The 19981-nt window shown below is 48.0% G+C and overlaps 1 protein-coding gene across 1 annotated transcript; it reads right to left on the minus strand.

Moving 5' to 3' along the window:
• Positions 1–3328: 3328 nt before the first annotated feature.
• On the minus strand, positions 3329–17551 carry SRP68 (signal recognition particle 68). The gene is made up of 16 exons (XM_009094455.4): positions 17365–17551; positions 15450–15516; positions 14835–14948; positions 13749–13944; positions 12965–13047; positions 12628–12737; positions 12229–12311; positions 11841–11981; positions 8429–8527; positions 8085–8149; positions 7644–7803; positions 6825–6919; positions 6461–6590; positions 5960–6035; positions 5079–5131; positions 3329–4647 (listed from the first exon to the last, which is right to left on the minus strand). Exons 1-16 carry the CDS (start codon positions 17510–17512, stop codon positions 4420–4422), a joined length of 1848 nt encoding a protein of 615 aa, XP_009092703.2. The 5' UTR covers positions 17513–17551; the 3' UTR covers positions 3329–4419.
• Between the last annotated feature and the right edge of the window lie 2430 nt (positions 17552–19981).

Consider the following 19981-nt stretch of genomic DNA (forward strand, 5'->3'; position numbering starts at 1 on the left):
CCTGCAGCGCAGCGAGGCAGGGACACGATCGTTCCCACAGCAAGAATTTTGACTTCAATATCGGCAGCACTTCGGATGCTCAGCAGTGGAGAGGTCTGACGAAGATCCCGGCGTGGCCGTACCTGCAAATGCCAAGCGCACGCTCGGAGCTGGAGCGATGCCTCCATTCTGGATGGGAATGGATGGCACTGGGGAACATGAAAGCTGCGCCCAGGGCCGCCCGCGCACAACAGACATGTAAATAACACCCTTTGAAAGTGGTTTTAAACCTCCCCTCTGAGCCATTACTGCTTTTTAGGCCAGAGGTGGGAAGGTTTTCACCACAGGTCCCTCGCAGCAGCCCACGGAGGGGCAGGGGATGGACACAGCCTCCTCCCTCGCAGGCGGAGCCTGTACTTGGGCTCAGCTCTGGCGCTGGCCCTGAGCCCCAGCACTGAGCTGCTGGTCACAAAGCAAATCCCCAAAGCACACAGAGAGTGAGCACACGGCGGGCTGGATGCTCCCGAACAAGGACTTCCCTGCCGTGCCCCACCCGAACCCAGCGCCATCCCCTCCCCGTGGGCCGAGGGGCGGCCGCCGTGGCTCGGCAGGAGCGAGGCCTGCCCAGGCCCAGAGCATGGCGGCCGGGCCCGGAGCGCTCACCCACAGGACAAGGTCAGGGAGGGGCTGCATTCCCACACCTGCTCACCCTCGGCGCGGCTCGGGTGAGCCCGGCACGAAGCCCGGCACGAAGCTCGGCTGCCGCTGGGGCCCGGCGGGAGCAGCTCCGGGGAGGTCACCGCGCGCCGAGCCCTGAGGGTGCCGGCGCTGAAGGGGCAGGTCCCAGGGGGGCAGGGATCGGGCAGAGACCCCGGGAGCTCAGCTGGGCCGGGCGGGCAGCTGCAATTCAGCACCTCCTCAGCCCGGAGCAGGGAGGGAGGAAAGGGCAGAGCAGCCGGGCAACTCCTGCCGCAGCCCTAGGACAGCCCGAGCACAGCGGCTGCTCCCAGCCCCGCTCTGCCCCATCCCACCACGCATCCCTCTCTCCCACCCGGGTCACAAAGGGCTTTTCCTTGGCAGGAAAACCGACCTCCAGCTGCTCCTGTTTGAAAACAGCAATCCCACCCTGAAGGAAGAGGAGCAGCCACAGAGTATCACATCGAATCACTCCTAAAGTGAGCAAACACCTCAATCACACCCAGCTGCAGCCCACAGGTTACCTGTGCTGACAGGGCAGTTCACAAGAGCTGTGAAGGAGCTCAGAAACCCCTCAGCAGATGCTTCTCCAAAGGATGAATTCTAGTCCCACTGCAGTTGGACAGGGACTTCCCACTCCTCAGCTCGGCACCTGCCAGCCAAACCTACAACCAGCTGCTCCAGAGACACAGCCACAAAGGCCACAGAGAACTCCTGACAGTGCCCACCGGGGTGTCCCACAGCTGGAACACCTTGGATTAGGCAACAATTTTCTAGCCACACAATCCCCTGTTTAAAATACCCCCAACCTTTTTTTCAAAGGAGGCAGAGACTGCTATTTAAGAACTCCCAGGCCAGACTGTTGCAATCCCACGTGCCACCCTTCAGTTCTTTCACTGCCCAGTTTGCCTCATGCTCTGTCCCCCATGAGTCCCTCGAGACCCATCCAGTGTCCCCAGACCCCTCAGAGTGCACAACCAGAAATAAACATTGCTCAGACACAGTTCTATCATTGGTGGTGGAGTGAGGGCCGTGATGAACATCTTATTCCTATTTTAATGGATTCAGTGCTACCAGACATGGCTAGCTCAGCCTGTAATTAAAATTCCAGTGCTAATCCCAAAGATACTCCATAGGAAAAGTTGATTGAAAGCAATCCTCTTGACCATTCTGCTGGAGTTTCCTGTTTTGAGGGCAATCACGTGGCTTCCTCGCCAATTAATTCATGGAAAGAGCACAAGCACTTTAAAGGAACAGTGATGAAAGAGCAGGGCAGTGAGGAAGGTTCCAAGCCCCACAACGTGCTCTGAACCTCGCCCTAGCTGTTCCAGGCCCAACACTGGGCCAGGGCAGGCCCAGAGGAATTGGTTTGTTCTGCACATCAGACACTTCACCTGCCTGCCCTGTGCTCCTGCAGCTCTGTGAGCCTCACCTGAGCCAGCCCAGGCTCCACTGCAGGGCTAAAACCCTCGGTTTTGTCAGCCTGGTCTGGTCTGCATCATGCAGGTGACTTCAATAACAATTTTTCCCCTTATTTACATTTTTAGGTTTCTTTTCCTGAGCCTCATCAACACCTTCGATGATTTAAGCCACACCACCGCTCACAAACCCCACTCCATTCACTTTCCACTAACATTACACCAAAACAAACAAGCCAAGAACTGGAGTGGTGTTATCTGAGCCTTGGGGCAGAAGATCCTCCTCCAGAGCTAAGTGGCCATGCCCCAGGGGCTCAGCAGCCCCAAGTGATGGTGTGACCTCAATTTTTGAGTGCTGGGGAGGCAAAGAATACTCAGTGTTCCTAATACAAACTACACGCCTCAGAGGTCAGGAATAAAAGTTTATTGTTTTCAAATTCCTTATCTGTGTTCAACTCATCAGTTCCCTGTCAAAAAACGTTTGGCAGAAAGAGGCCAAATTGCTCTTAGGTTTTTGTAACTAGAAAGTGGCCACAGGAGGAGTTTCCCTGGAATCAATCCAGGCACAACATAAAGCTGTGGAAGGAGAGTTTGGTGCAAACCAAAGGAGAACACTCCTGATTTGATCCAAAAGCTAAGAGCAGCTCAGCTGGACACAGGGACCAGGTGAACCTGGTCACTGTGGGCCTTTCCTTGCCTAAAAGGAAATGGGCTGTAAGGGGAAGAGAAAGCTGCCAGTCAAGACAAAGTTTTCTAGAAATTGCCTTCAGATTAATAAAGTCTTTCACATTTCTTTCACCTGTACACTTCCCTTTCTTCTGTAAAATGCCCCTGGAATCCAGAGGCAAAGGGAACTGGCTACAACACCAGAAATTCCCATTTTGTTTCCATGCTGCAAAACTTAAACACAAAACAAGAAGTTCCTCCTCCTGCTCCCACGTCTGAGCACACAGTTCTTCTGTACTTTGAGAACTCACAAATCAGATCAAACTGAACAAAGTGAACATTCATATTAAAATAATGGGAATTGTTAATTCCCCCCATTCATCTGACATGCACCTTGGAATGAAAATTCCCTTTACAACAAAAGCCCAATAATTCAAAATGGTCCTTCTGTTTCCAACCTTTACTCCAATGCCTACAAAAGAAGAAAAAACACCAAGTCCAGACAACCAGAACAAACTCTTGCTTCACCTGCCAGGACAGGCTGAGTGAAAACCCATACAGTGCTGGTGGAATCTTCCAAATGCTTTATTTAGGAACAGTTCTGCCCATGTGCTGTGGGTTTTTCTCCTACTGAATTGATCATAATTATGAAATTATCTGCACTTTGAAAGTGCCCATCCCCGTGGCACCAGGGTGCTTTATAAAAAATGCTGTCTGGCACGACAGAGATGAATTATCACTCACAAACCTACTAGTCTGCTGTTCCTTATCCCTCATTTCATGTGTAGCTACTGACCAGGGACAAGAAACAATGCAACAGATGAACTCCAGAAAAAGATCATCTTGTTTTCAGGCAAGGTTTAAATCAGAGACAAAACAAACACCAAGAGACCCAACTTCCCAAGAAGAGCAAGTAGCTATTGCTAAAGCCACCCATGAAGCTATTTTCCCAGGAAAATACTTTCAGGAATAGGTTCTATACTGTATTTAGGTATTTAATGAAGTGTGTGTATGAATAAAGGATGCTATTGGCCCAGAGTATAAATTTACCACCACAGCAGGAGTAACCATCAACATTTGATGTTTGCCATCCTTATTGATAAGGAAAGAGGCTCTATTTTGTCATTTCAGAATGTTACAGTCTTAAAAAATATAGAGACTTCTGGGTTCAAAGGGAAGAAGTTGCTGCCTTGGCTACTGTTCCACAGCCATTGTGTGGAAGCCTCACCTTGCTGGTTTAGTTCTGCATCTACTTCTGCCTCTATTTCCCCATTACACCCCAATTTCTAGAACAAAAAACCAAATAATGTCAAATAATGGGGCAGAGGCAGGAATCAAATTGTATCTATGCCCTGGTCCATGGTGAGCAGATGTGTACCAACCCTGGACAGGTCACTGATCACAAAACTTCTCCAAGCAGAAAGGAATTTCTCTGTGCTCCAGGTTACTTTCAGCTATTTATAGTGTATGTTTGTTTCTGAGTAATTGTCTTTAAAACACTGGGAGAGAATGTGGGTGCACAGACATGAACACAGGACACTGAGGAGAAGATGGTAAAACTTCCCTCTTTTGGTTTCAGGTGCAGGTATTTGTGTCCTAGAACCTCTTGGAGCTTCTCCTTCAATACAGAATAAAACCTCTGTTCCTCTGGGGGTCCTGGTTAACTTTTGAATCCAAAAATGCCCTTTATATATCCTGTGAGACCACTCTTGGCCTTCTGCTCCACCTTGTCCTCCAGAGGTGGGAAAGCAACATGGTTAAGGGCCAGGTCAAAGAACAAGGGTTTGCATGGAATGGGCTGGAATCCTGGTGGGAAGTGCACAAGGCTGACTTGCTTGCTGACCAGGGAAGGATCCAGGCAGAAAGTCTCAAACCGTTCTGAGAGAGGCTGTAAGAGACCAAGGCAGGGACACAAATTAAATCCCAGTCACGTCAAAAAAGTCAAACATCAAACAGGGCTGAGCAGCAACTGAGACAAGAGAAGTTCAAGCTCTCTTGTGAGGCCTCTGGGGACTCTGAAAATGATTTAACCTCTTGTCAAAGCACAGCTGCAAGATCTCTGGAAAACCCTCCCATGTGCGGAGAGAAAACCAAATAAAGCAAGCTGCCACTGGGAGCTGCAAGCTGCCTCCCAGCTCATACCCCACTGTGTCAGACACCTTCAGCACCAAGCCTAATAAAATCTCCTAAGTACACCAGTCATGACCAAATCTTGATCAATGTGACATTTCTTGTGTTGTGAGACACACTCAGGTAACAGAATAAAGGTGATGGTCATTAAGAGCACAGCTGGAATTTGCCTGAGCTCCTGGCTCTTACCTTGCCATCCTTGACCTGAGATGGAGACTCAGTCTCATGAGGATCATTTGCATCTGCAAAATTGAACAAAAGGGGGTAAGAATAACAGACTTGACCTTGGTCTAGAGTAAGACTGTCTCAGGAAGCAGTTGTGCCCCAAGCTTAGCCATGATCTTTGCTCTCTGGGATACAAAGGACAGTATTTTCAGCAGAATCAACTTGATTTCTAGAGTAAGCACCACACACACTCATCTACAGCCAACACAGCCCTGCAGTGGTGGAGCTTCTCCTTCAAACTGTCATGAGAAGGTCTGGAAAGAAGCACAGAGTTTGAGTGAAGCACACAACAAAAGATGATGAGAACACCCCAGGGAGGTCTGTTAAAGCAACATTAAGGCAATAAAGGAGGCAACACACTCCTTGTCCTGGATTTCCAGCAGCAGGCACAGAACAAACAGCAGCCCAAGAAATGCCAAAGTTCATCCACCTCCCAATGTTCTGTTGGCCAGGCTGACACTGACAGAGAGAACATCACTGCTCTCCCTCATCTTAGTTCACCCAACCAGGCAAAACTGGGATGAATAAGGCCAAAGTGTCTGCAGCAAAAACTGAAACACTGAACTGCTCTGTGCAGGTTCCCAAAACAGGTGCACATCCCCAGGAAGGGTTTTAACATCTCTGGGCAGGGAGCAAGATGCCCATGTCCAGCCACTGCCTGCCTACTGCACTACACACAGCTAGAAGCAGCTAGAACTGGGGGAAAAGTACTTTTCCAAAGCCTGAGTGAATAGTGATGGAGAAACCTTTGGAACTGCAGAAATTAAATAAAAGGAATGAAATAGCTGCAGGGCCTTTAGTCAAGATACATTAGAGCAGAGTTGTAGTATAGCTGTGTTACTCACCTAAAATAGCTGCTGCTTGCAAGGAATACTTCTCTGCATTGACTTGAGTGATGAGATCCTGAACATCAGGCAGCTCCTAGAGAATTAAAGAAAATTATTTGAGAGCCTGAAATGTGCCAGTCTAAGAGTCAGAGCAAAGGTAAAACCAGACAGAGTAAGAACTAAGAAATTAACTCCTAGTGTTGATAAGCTTTCCCAGAAGGGGAAAAGCAACAGCATTGTGCTTCAGGCACTACAGAAGTTCTATAAGAGAAAATGCACAGGTTGGTGCAAGTCTGTCCCTCCTCCAAGTCTCTCTTTAGAGTTGGTGCAATTCTGTCCCTCCTCCAAGAGAGCGGCCAGCTGAAGTGTTCCCATGTCACTAGAAGGTCTCTGCAATAATGAACATTACCTTTCTCCCTAAAGATCAGTCTTGAATTATAATGGCCTGGCACCTAATAAACAATAAATAATGGGACAGAGCTGCTTCATAAAACTTCAGCTTCAGGACTGGGCTCCTACCTTCAAGCTATTCCTGTGAGCTCCAGCTCCCGACTGAACCTCACGGGCGTATTTCAGCACCCTCTCGTACAGCACAAGGGCTTCACTCCACTTCTTTACCAGAACATAGGACTGGGCAATGAAGAAACACCTGCAACAGTCAAGAGAGAGCATTCCTAATGTGTTTGTTGTCCACACCTTTTGCCAACTGAAATGACTGACAATAGGAGAGATCCTTAAGTAGCAGTGGGCAGTTTCCCTTTAGGAACCAGTCTCAAAGGACAGAGGAAACTGCATCAAAGGCCTGCACAGCACACAAAGCTGTGGAATTAAACTTCTGAAGGTGTCACGTGTGCTAAAGAAAACCTGGCTGTTTCTCAGTCACCTGTAAGCTTTGTACACAAGCGTCTTCAATCCAATCTCCTTTTGGAAGTTCTTGTCCTCTTCTAGGCCAGGAAGTTGTGTCAGTTCCACGAGGTTCTGTGCAAAAGAGTCAGAATAACAAATGCAGGCATTGCCTTCCTCTGGAATCTGCTGGTCTAAGAGAAAGCTGACCCTCTTGACAAGTCAACAGAACACTCCCAGGGAAATAGTTTCCAGTTTTCTAATTATCAGTTTTCCAACCTTGTGAAGGACTCTCATTGAAACTTGTGCAAGTTGCCCTCAGGACAGACTTCCCGACACAAACAGGAATTAGGACAAAGACTCCTTAAATTTCACATGAACTAATTCCTTCATAAGGCATTTCCCTCTCCCATTCACAACTGCTTCAGCCACAGGCTCCCTCAGTTAACTGCAGATTTATGGGAGAAATAGAGAACCTGCTTATGAAGAACAAGTATTTTTAGCTACTACTTTCCCTGGCTAGCAGAAACTAAGGCAGCTCTAAGGGTGCTGCACAAGAGTAAGAAAGACTATTTTAAAACTGTATCAGAGTACACAACAAATGACACCCGTTCAAGCAGCAGGTTCTGCTCATAACTGAAAGAGGTTTTTTGTGTTTCATGCAGATGTTGAACATCTTTGAGGTACTTGAAGGTACTCAGCTACTCTTCAGACTTCATGGTAGTTCACTTACAGTGCCGTATTTCTGCAATAACCTTTTGTAACACTCAGGTTTCCTACCCAGCCACATCCTGTTTATCCTAACCACACAGAGTTCTCTGGTAGGGCTGGAGAGCTGGATGTGTTTTCTCAGCACTACCTGCAGGATGATGTCGTAGAGGCGGATGAGGTCCTGTGGCCGCGGCGAGCGCTTGCCGTCCTCGTCAGAGCGCTGCTGCTGCAGCAGGGCCTTCTGCAGGGACTTGGCCATGCTCTCGTTGCGCTTGATGGCCGTGGACAGCTTGATGTAGGTCAAATAACTGCCAAAATAAAAAGAGAAATCCCATCAGCACTGTCAGAGCTACTCGGATATTACTCTGTGTTCTGAACTGGTGGCGGAAAAACATCTGGGAGGTCAACATGAGAGTCTGGAGTGAAATGTTTACAAAGCTGCCTGAATCAGATCCTTATCTGTACAGTCATCCCTTGGGATCCCAGAGGCCCACAACAAAAAACCCCATAAAACAAAACCAAACAAAATAAAATCTTGACATAAGAACATGGCTTCACACTAGCACTGGCAGCAATGTTTGCCTATTACCTGTGTAAGTACTGGATGTTGGACACCTTCCCAGAATCATTTTCCAGAGAGTGTTCTCGCTGCTTCTGTGGGCAATGGAGACAAAACACTGCATGATTTACTTAAAACTGGCAGCCAAGGAATGAAAAACACAGAACTCAAAGTTTGAGTAAGCCATGGAAGTAACAGACTTCTAGGCAAAAGAGGGGAGGCTTCTCCACTGCTATTCCCCCACTCCAGTTCTGGAGAGAGTAAATTCAAATTTAGCAGCTCTTTATTAAAGAAATCCCAGCAAGTTGAACACTAAATCCCCCCCAAGGAAAACACGGTGCCACTGGAAGTAGAAACTGGTGTTTGCTGCTTACCTGGTCAGGTTTCAATTCTTCCCGAACTGCCTGAATGGCATCTCTGCACTCACTGAGTAAAGACTCAAACAAACGTTCCTTTGTCTCCTCATTTTCTGCCTATGAGCAAAGGAGATTCAAGACAGATCAGAAATCAGAAATTTTTGTATGATGCATGAATTAACTGAGGAGATTAAACAAAGTTTCTCCCAAATTATGTCTTTAAGGTCCATGGGTAGTTAGAACTCCAATATGTGCCTGTCTGCAACATATTCTTGGGGGAAATCTGCCAGAAATCTTGGGGAATGGGGTCAGTGCTGAGAACTGAACAGCAGTGAAGGCCTAGCAGACACAGCTCACAGCCTCATTCCTGCACCAGTTACCTTCCTTCCCAGTAACTACACTCCCTTCCTGGATGGCACCAGCACTGTTCCCTGAGCTGAGGCTGGACTGCACTGTGGGAAAGGCACAGCAACAGAAGAGCTGAGCAGTGCTGAACTGGCAAGCTACCAATGCAGACAGCTCTTGTTATGCTGATTTAATGTTCCCATGTGGTAAGAACATGCAGATGATTATCTTTTCTCCACTCCCACTCTAGCAATGCTCACAGTGGCAATAACTTGCTTGTTTGAAGCATCTTTCACAGTAACCCTATATTTCAGCAGCAGGAGTGACCGAGTGCTTTGCTGCTGTCACCATAAGTTTTGTATAAAAAAAAAAAAGTGAAGCAGCTTCTGGCCTTCTGCCCCAAAACCAGAACTTGAAAACAACTTTTAAAAAACAAGTTGAAGCCTGATCTCTGCCTAATTTATTGGCATATCACGTACCCAATTAAACAAGCTCCCAAACCGAAACTCAGCCTTTATTCAAATGCTGAGAAGGAAACCAGGTGGAGATTGCAAGACTTTCAATGATTCAGTAAGAAAAAACTACTCAGAAGCAAACCTCAGCCTCAGAGACTGAAGGAGAATTCAAGAGCACCAGCACCATGTTCAGCCACTCCCATCTCATATAACAGTATAAGACGAACTTTGCTGCAATAAATTTACAATTGTCAAAATGAATTAAAAAAGGTCTAAAACCATGCTCACTTTTTCATCTACTTAAAGCTCAACAGCCTCTGCCTCTCCACTTCCCACATTCACAAACCCAATCAGGAATGTTATTTTTACTCCCTCACAAAGCCTCAGGTATCCTGCGATGGAGGCGGTTTTTAGGTTTAGGATTTTTTTTTGTTTTTAATTTAAGATTTGCTGTGAGGATTTTTAAGGTGGGACTGGCTCCTGAGAATAACCAGAGACAAGTCTGACTGCATTCTCAACCTCACCCAGAGCAGCACAGCAATTTCACTGTAAGCACAAAAATGAAAACAGACACGGCCAGATCATCATTCAGGCACAAACGGGGCAAGGGCTGGGCCCTGCAATGAAACAAAGGCTTTCCTTTCCAAGCAAAAACTCCTTAAGCTGATTCTATGCATAAATACACATGTTCTGATTTGGGAGATATCAGATCACAGGACTGAGACACAAGTACTACAGCTGGTGATTCAACTGTCCTCACAGAACTGCACAGGTTCATCTTAGAGGGTGCATGGAAACCAATCCCACTGAACCCAATTCCAAAAATGTGGAGTGCTCAGCTGTCAGATTTTCTTTGGCCTAAACCACTGAGTAACATCTCTGCAGTTATTACCACCCATTTTTACTGCAACCTGGAGATGAGCACAGAATCCTTGAGGCAATACCAGCTAGGAGCACACCTGTGTCATGCAGCCTTGTCACTTCTACCTGGTGAGAGGCAATGGGCCCTCACAGTCACACCTTCAAATCCACAAAAGGACTGACATAAGCAATTTTAAACCTGGATTCCTTTTTCAGTTTGGCTTATTTGTTCTGTTCCTCCCATTACCAATAAGGGGCCAAAGGCAACAGTATAATTGCATTGGGAGACTCCATTTTTACACAAAACAGACTGGTTTTACTTCTAATTAAACCCTGCAGAGCACTGCTCTTATGTCAGGGCTTCAGCTCAGTGAAGATGAGCAGAAAGGTGCCAAAAATCCCAGGAAGCACAATACATTCACCTGAAGCTGGACTGCCCATCACAGCTGACACAAGTGCAGAACTGTTGCCAAAAAGGCAAGTTTTAGCCCTCTGGGAATGTAAAGAGTGCTGCTGCAATGCTCAGCTCTCACCAGTCCACTCAACTCCTCTGTTTAGTCACGGTTTCCCAGGAATGTAAAGCAAGATGAGAACAAATTCAGGCTGTTCTGCCACTACTTTAGAGAGCAACTAAACTGAGAAAGTCCAACTGTCAGCTGCCAGGATGGAAGTTAAATGAGGGAACTCCTGAGCTCTACTTCCACCTGCTGGCCACACTTATGTGCTTCCTGAAACCAAACCCATCAACATCCGATTCCTAACATTATGGGTAACACTCAGGTTTCCCACCCAGCCATGTCCTGTTTATCCTAATCACACTCCTCTTACCACTATCCCCTGCTCTGGTCTTAACCCTCTGTAGGGGTTTTTTTTTAATAATTTATCTTTTTATTTATTATTATTATTTTCCTAGTGATAAGAGATTTTTAATGCTGCAAAAATCCCATTTTTAGTGGCAAGAGTTATTACTGAAGACCCTTTCACTGTCTTTTAAAACTAAGTGTATATGCAGCCACTGAAAAGCAGGATACCTCCTCTGGTCACCACTTCCAAGGAAAAAAACTACAAGTGGAAAACTTGACTACAATACTAAAGACATGAACTGTATGTGCCACTGCAAATTCCAGTGAGCTGGACTTCAATGATCCTTGTGAGTCCTTTTTAACTCAGAATATTCCATGATTCTATAAAGTCCTTCAAAACCATTACATGTGAAATTGATTTACATCCTAACATTTATTAATCCACTACCTGCTTTTGAAGATTTCCATAAGTCAATAAGAAAATGGAATAGATCTCATAGCACCTGCTACACCTGGCAAATGGCTATTTGTTGCTGAAGAAAACATGGTCAATATGTATTTTCATTTTGGCTACTCTAAGTTGGAGTATTTGAGCAAGATGCTTAAAGAAATTACAAGAGTAAATCAAAACCAGTTACTCTTAAAAATGCAACCTTCATTTCCAAGGGACGTACTAATAATAATGGTTATCACCCTGCTGCTGGAAGGCAGCCCAGAATGTTCCAAGGAGCAGGAATACTCAGATCTCCCCAGATCTACTGGATCTACTCCACTCAGCAGACTGTGAGAGCTATCCCCAGCTGACACTTCAGCTTTGGTTTATAATCAGTATTCCCTCACTTTTACCTTGAGCCTTCCAGTCCCAAGTTTGAAAAAAATAAGATTACTCAAAAGCTTTTAGTTCAGGTAACAGGTATTGCACAGAAGGAAGGAGGATGGTTAGAAGGGCAGGATGGAGAGGGTTACCTGAGCAATTGCTGCCTCATTGTCAGCCAGCCCCAGCAGGAAGATCCTCACTTTGTCAATCTTCACTGGGACAGTTCTCCCTCTCCACTCCACCTCACTCATCGTGGCTGCCTGCTTTGCCCGAGTCTGGGTGATCAGTGCCTGCACAGAACACACTGAGCTTAGGAGCTTGAATTTACAGGGTTGCAAAACTGAACCTCCTGAATTCATGTTAGACTTGGCTACTTTGAAATCAAAGGGCTTTTTGGGAAAGTGTTGTTTCCCACAGAGCCTAGGCTTGCTTGCTCACTTCTGTTCCATTCTGGCTCTTGAATGGTTTGCTGCAGCAATATTCATGCTCAGCACAGTAATAATGAATATTTCAAGCTGAGGCATGCAAATAAATTACCTCCAGTTTTTCTGCAAGAAGACCTTCAGCGCCACCAGACCTCAGTCTCATCTGCATCAACTCATTCATGGCAGACTGGTCACCTGAGAGAATCAACAATTTGACTTCAAAATCATTTTCATATACAAAAACTAATCATTGGTTTTTACACTGGAAGTTTAGGGAAAAGCTTGCAATGTCATTGTAACTTCATAGGCAAGCTACCACAAACTGTTATTCTGTCTTTCTACACATAACCACAGGTGCTGTTGCAAAATGAGGCCCTTTCTGCATTGCTAAACTGTCCCAAAACATGAGTAGAATTTGCCCAAAATATTATGGCCTCAATGTCACTTAGACCAGGGTTTAACTAAATCAATATTGCTTTCCTGGGAACAGATGAGGCCCCCCTTCCCTTACCAATGTTGTAGGCACAGTAGCGGATGTTGGGTGAGATCTCCTCCACACGCTGGTTGTACAGCACAGCTTGTTCTTCTGTGAAAGCATTGGCCAGCTTTTCATAGATGGTCCTACAGCAAAGGACAGATATTAGCACTGCAGTGTGTGTCACTTGTGAGGAGCTATCCTAAGGGAACAGTTTGTGTTTGTGCTCTGGAGAATGCTATTTCTTCAGCAGCACCTCCCAGTTAAGCACAACTAACAACGCACAGAGTTAGTTATGTTAGTTTAGTTATGTACATAACTAAAGTGATCCAGCACTATTTCCTGAAGGAAGCTGGTGAAGGGAGGGACTCACTTGCATTTGTTGAAAGCCTCCATTGCTGCCTTCCACTCCTGGTGCTCGAAGCGAAGCATGCCGGTGAGATAAGCCATGTACGCCTGCACACAGAGTGAGGGCAAGGTCACTTCCCCCCATCAGCAGCATAACTGGTGCCACCTTCAGCAGGAAGGCTGCTCTGACTCCTGCAGTGGGTGACTAAGCCTTGCCCTTTTCACTGGGGCTTCCCACAGAAAACAAGTGATTTGGAAGACAGGTTACAGCTACCTACCTCTTCTCCTTTAACTGACTCTGCTGCATTTCTAAGGAACCAAAGAATCATAAAATGGAATCACAGAATGGGTTGGAAAGGAGCTTAAAGATTACGTAGTTCCAACCCCCCTGCCCTGACAGCGACACCTTCCACTAGACAAGGTCGCCCAGAGATTAAAGCTATTTCTTGTTTGTTATGCAATGGCCCACTAATGTCACACAACTTTTTTCCCCAGCAATATGTTATACAATGGCAGTTTAATTAAATGAGTACAGCACTGCTGTTCAAAGATTTCACAAGAGTTGTTCCCTGTTTTCTAGGAACCAAACCCCCAAATCTTGCATTCTAGGTGGCTACTTCAGCACATTTAACAAAAAGATAATTCAGTAGATAAGCAGTTTCTTAGGCTGTGTTGCACTATCTTAGTTGCCTTCAATTCTTTGTACTTTTATTACCTGTTGAGAGATAATAATTATTTCTTGACCCCAAACTCCAAAGGTTTCTTGTTCAGCCCTTGCTGTACAACAAGAAGAAAGTATCAGTGGTTACCTGAGCTTCCAGCTTTGTCTTGGCATCCACCCTGTTGCTCTCACAGAGCCTCTCCAGCTCCTCGGCGTGTTTCACAGCCTTGCGCAGCCGCGAGAGCAAATGGAAGCGCTTGCGGGGCTCCGTGTTGGCCTCCTGCTTCAGCTGCATAGCATAGCTCCAGGCCCTCTCTGCATCCATCAGGATCAACAGCAAATACCTGCAGGGCACAGGGGGGTGCATGGGACAAGAATCATACTCAGACAAGAGTTGTATCACCACCAGCTCTTTGCCATTTGGTCTGCCAAGTTCAGTAGCAGTAGTCGGTTAGTAAGAGGCAGATGCTTTTACTTTTTAAAGTTCTAAGCACACAAAGTCTTGTTATTCCTGACTAGTTTCTGCTGTGTTTCTCACTCAGAAGTGTAATGACCCCACTGAGGAAGAGAATTAGATATCATTCTGGAGTACCACAGACCCTACAAAGACAAGGGATTTATAATTTTAGGCCACTCTTGAAACGGATTCAAAATGTTCTTAACAGAGGTGAATGCAGCACCAGGTGCTGTTTTCCCACAAGAAAAGATGAGACAGGAAACATTTCAAGTATTCCAAAAAGATGGGAAGTGAACCCAAAATCCTGGCTACTCTCCACATATTCTGTCAGACAAACATTCTGTCAAATATAGAAGATTCAAGTAAAACTTGAAGTGCAATATTTCTGTTCAAACAGAAGGGATTGAATCTCAAACCCCAACCTTGCTAGCTACACCATTCACATTACCAGCATTCCCATGGCTATCTTGCAACAAACCTGAATAAGCATTTCCTCCTCAATGTCACAGGAATTTACTGATTATGAGAATAATACATTTCAGCAACTATGAGGGAAGAGAAGGAACAGGCTGCTACTGCTCCTTCTTGTCCCACTGGATCTGAGCAGTATCTCTTGCACCTGCACTACAGCCTGACCTTTTATTAATATCAACAACACACATCTCTGAAATTATTTGAATGATATTGTAAAAAATAGTTTTCCACCTGAAACAGACATTACTGAAAAGAAACTCTTCAGTACCATTCTGATTCCCCCATTCCATTCAGTCCCTGTACCTGTTGTCTGAGAGAATCTCTTCAGTTACTTTCTTCCCAGTGAACTTATGTCTGTTGCCCATCTTGAAGTTGAGAGTTTTGCGGAGCCGCCTCAGCCTGCGAGAGCAATAACCCCTAAAAAAAGACAAACACAGTCAGTTTGGCCAAAGGACAACTTTGCTTCTGTTTACTGCTCTATCCAAATAGGAAAAAAAAAAAAGATTAAGGCTGTACCGGGCAATGTTTTAACAAAACTCCATGTATGACATATGGTAGCTCAAAAACTACCTGTAAAGCAGCAATTAATAGAAAACAAGGTAAGGAGACATGTAGTTATATAGTCTTGAAAGATCAGGGTGATGTGGTCATTACTAACTGCTTTATGTGTGTTTATTGAACACTGAGCTCTGGAGAAGTACAGTGCCTACCAGGGAGGTGTGAACACAAGCTCCTATGAGCAGTGGAGATGCAAGAGCCAGCCTGCACAGCCACAGCACAGCCAAGGGGGATCAACACAGAGGGCCCCACATGAAACAGCCTGTCAGGGGTTTTCAACTGGCAGAAAGGTTTTGTTGCCTGCTACAGGGGGTTACATGTAAATGAAGGCAAGCCCCAGGAGCAGCCCCCAACACTCACCTGTACCTCTGGAAGTCCCCATGCCTCAGGCCGTGCTGCTGCTGCGACTCCTTCACGATCTGCAGGACTGCGGCTCGCGTTAAGGCACACTCACAGTGCAGCAGCACCAGCTCCCTGTTCCACCCCACAATAACAGCAGGGAACCCACAGATCCCATCAGACAAACACACTTTGAACAGTGGGGCAGCAAAACCTCCTAAAAGCAGAGAGCCGATGGCTCCCTCCAGAGCTCCTGCCTGTCAGCAGAGACCAAGACAAATCTCAAGCACCTCCTGCAGACACCCACGGGAGTGCTGCTGTCACCAGAGCTCCTTTTGGGATAAGGACCCATCCATGATAACACATCTGGCTATAGGACCTCCCCAGCCATGCTTGTGACACAGATTTGAAGGAAAAGCTGAGTTAGAGAAGCTTTCCTGCCAAGGAATGTCCCCTCACTCAGGAAAAGGATAAAAACACCCTGAACAGAATCACTGCTGCCTCCCCAGCACAACCAACCAACCAATCAAACTGCCTTTTGAGCACAGAACCTCATAAAAACAGTTTTTGGAAATAACTCCAGGGCTGATTTTCTCAATTTTTCAGCACATTTCTTGTCTTGCTGCAACAAATATCAGTGACACAAAGCACTGCCCAGTGACCAGGGGCACCACCATTCCATCAGTTCCATCCAGTTTCCCCATCCTTCAGTGTATTGGCAGAGCTCCTGCACTTCCTTTATTCCCTCAGTTATTCCTGCCAAATAAAACCATACCATATTCTAGTGAATCTGATGGTTTTCATTCAGTTTACAAGGCAGGTTATTTTGTGAAATAAGATCTCCAGCACACACAAGAAATCTCTGTGCTATATATATTCATATCCTAAAATTTCCTTTTAAGCTTTACCAAGAAGCCTTTAAAGAAAACCCACAAGAGAAAACCAGACTGTACAACAACCCCAACAAAAGAAAAACTACAACTACACCTAAAGAAACCACCAAACATTTAAAGTTTAAAATGCCAGATGTCTAGCAAAATGTTTTCTTGGGACTACACCTAAAAGAAAGTCTCTGAAATATTAAAACTCTCCACCAATAGTTAGTACACTGAATTGTTCTATATTAGCAGAACAACCAAGTCCAACTGCAAAGTCTCAACACAGCCCTCCTCATCCCTGCTGTCTACCCAAGATTTTTTTCAGACTTTTATCCTGCACAGTTACTTGCTGAATTCATACCCCCTTTTATTGAACTTTTAGATTTTTTCACTGACTGAGACATTCCCAGCATTCCCAGGGCAATTGCTATGTCTGCACCTTACTCCACAGTTACTGACTACACAACACCTGCCATATGCTACGCAGAAAACTGCAACCTGATTTCCCCCGGGGTTTCCCTCTGACCCAGAAGATAAAACTCAGCTCTATCACAGCTGTGCAGCTGGACTGGTTTCACATCCAAGTTTCACCTACAAAACCTCCACGAGCTTTACACGCCGAGATTTCAGAAGCACTAAATCTGCAGGACCCAATCTGCCACCTCAGCGCACCTGTTAAGGGTTTTTTATGTATTATTGCTCATTTCAAGCCGCAGCATCACCACGAGCAGCTCACGGGTGCCCTGCTCGTACCCTGAAGCACACGGCCCAGCACACAGACCCGCTGTGGAGACAGACACCAGCTGCCACGGGGCTCGGAAGGAGACGCAGCCCAGGTAGAGCGCGAGTCCATAAATCAGGAAAGCCAGCTGGCCTTTTATCCAAACCAAACCCTCACAGGCCCAGGCCAGCACCGCCCGCACCTCCGGGGTGCCCGTGTCCCTGCCCCCGCCATCCCTGCCCGCCCGGGCCCTGCGAGCCCCGCGCTGCCGCCACGTCCCCCCGCCGCCCACGGGGCCGGGCCTGCCACGTCCCCCCGCCGCCGCTGCGCAGGATGCTCTCCAGGCCCAGGCTATCGCCGAGGCCGCCGGGCTGCGGCCCCGCCGGCCGCTCGTTCTCCTTGTTGTCCTTGCCGTCTTTGTGCTCCTTGTTCTCCTCCGCCCCGGCCCCGCGGCCGCCGCCGCCTCCCTGACGCTCCGCCGCCATCTTGCACAGGGGCCGCGGCCGCGCTGCATCACGGGCCGGGAGCGCCGCGAGCGGCCGCGCGGGGGCCGCCGGGAACGGGGAGGACCCGGGGGGAGCTGGGACAGGGATCGGATCATCCGGGACAGGGAATGAGACTGGGAACGGGGGATCCGTGACAGGGAGCGGGAACGGGATCGGGGAATCCGCGACGGGGAACGGGAACAGGACTGGGATTGGGCTCCGGGACAGGGAACGGAAACGGGGAGAGCCTGGGACAGGGAACAGGATTGCGATCGGGAACGGGGGATCCGGGACAGGGATCGGGATTGGGAACGGGGGATTCGGGACAGGGAAAGGGATCGGGATTGGCATTGGCATCAGGAGCGGGGGGTCCCGGCGGCCTCCCGGGGCCGGGCCCCGCCCAGGGTGCGGATGCATCCCCGCCCGGCCCCTCCTGCCCGTGTCCCGCTCATCCATCCCGGACTGAGCCCCCAGCTCCGTCACTGTGCTCTACCCCAGGGCCACCCCCAATGCTGACCCCAAAATCAGCGCCACCCAACCCCGTCCCGCTCACCCACCCAGATCTGACCCCCAGATCAGCCCCCAGGATGACCCCGCTCCTGGCGGTGCTCCTGCTGTGGCAGTCCCGGGGGAGCCTCTCCCTCCATCCCTCTGCCCCTGCCCGGACACTGCCAGCCTGCTGCTCTGGGCAGCTCTTCGGGAGAGGGGCTTTAAATTCCCCCAGGCTAAGCACTAAAAACAAATCCAGCCACCTTAACCCCTTCGGGCTGTGCACCTGGGAAAGAAGAGACTGCCCTTATCTCACCTCACCCCGCAGCTATTTCATGCTGTAAGCACTTAAGACCAGGTCCTTTGCACATGGGGTTGAATACCTCATTCGGGACAATCACCAAATTTGTTTGGGCAACTAATGGTAATATTTACAAAAACCCTTCTAAGTACAAACTGCTCCAAGAGCTGCTCGTGCCCCCAGACCCATCTTTGCCAGCCCTGGGCTGTGTCTGCCTGGCTACACGTTGCTGTCAAATTTCCAGAAGCAATTTGGCTCCTCTCCCCTTCCAAGGGCTCAGCTGTGACCTGTTATTCCTGATTTCAAACTTCTCCTTTCCTCTCATAGACAGCAAAGCTCAAAGGAAAAAATAAAGGAATAAAATCAACCATGTCCTCAAGTGGCAGCTTTCTGTGCACATCTTGTAAAGTCTCTTGCTCCAGGCTCCCAATGCATCTCCCAGGGATTCATTTCATTCCCCATCTGAACCAAACTGCTCCAGGACAATGCTGAACTAAGCAGGCACAGCAATTAAAGCCCATTTTACAAACAACAGCTCCTCCCTTGCAGCTGTGGCAGTTCACACAGGCTTGGCTTAGGCTGGCACCGCAGCACCCACCCTCAGGTGCCCAAAAAAGCACCCAAAGGACCTATTCCAGTGTCAGGACAGCCACCAGGTGTGGCTGAGGAACATTTCTGCCACACCACCTTTCTTGCACAGTGGCAGGAAGCTTTGCTGCTCCTCTGGATTCCTCTGGAATCTGGAAATGGGAGGATAAAGCCATCAGCCACCACCTGGGTGTGTGAATTCCTCCTGCAGAGCTGGTTCTGCCCTCCCCCAGGGCAGGGGGGTCACACAAACCTGCAGGGCCTTGAGGAGAGCCTTGCAGGGAGGCTGAGCTGCCTTTGGTATCACAGGGACTGCTGCAGAGAATAAAGCCACAGAGTCACAGGCACTCACATCCCTCTGCCAGCCCCACAGCGTTCCTTTTCCTATTGGTTTCGGCCTTTTCCTCTTGATTTTGGCCAGGGGGTCTTGCTGTTGGTGATCTGGGTCATCCTGCACCCCTATCCAAATAACCCATCTAGGTCTCAGCACAAGAATATATTTTGCTGCTATTTATTTCTATCCTGCTACTTCCAAGTTTAACTGCTCTTGGGAAGAAACTGGGTGTTTTCCCTCATTTTTTTTTTTAAATAATCTCACTCTGCAGCATAAGGGTGGACCCAGCCTCTCTGCGGGTTGACCAAAGACACCACCAGTACCATCATCCGAACACCCTGTGGTGTCTGAAGACACAGGGTAGGTCCCACAGGGGGAAGCCTGCCTGGGGCCAGGCTTTTCCACGAGTTTCCCAGCAATCCCCGTGGTCGTGACTGGGGATGTGGCACGGGAGTGGCTTCCTGGGGACATGCAGAGGAAGGCAGAGCTGTGCTCCGTGTCTCAGCAGCTCTTTGAGCCTTGTGGGGTGCCCGAATTTCTGCTGTGCTGCTCCAAATTGCCTGCTTTTCCCTGTGGGGTGTTATCAGGAGCACGGACCCCAAAGGGGTCCGGTCATCTCCAAACGGGAGCTGGTTTTGTGAGGCTGGGCAGCCCAGGGTGGAGCGGGCTCCGTGTGCTCTGGTGGCCGTGTCCCAGGGCTGTGATTGTCCCCAGGGCCCCCAGCAGGGCGGGCTCAGCGATGAACGCCCACTAAGAG

The sequence above is a fragment of the Serinus canaria genome, chromosome 18 (genome assembly GCF_022539315.1).
Source record: "Serinus canaria isolate serCan28SL12 chromosome 18, serCan2020, whole genome shotgun sequence".
Classification (NCBI taxonomy): domain Eukaryota; kingdom Metazoa; phylum Chordata; class Aves; order Passeriformes; family Fringillidae; genus Serinus; species Serinus canaria.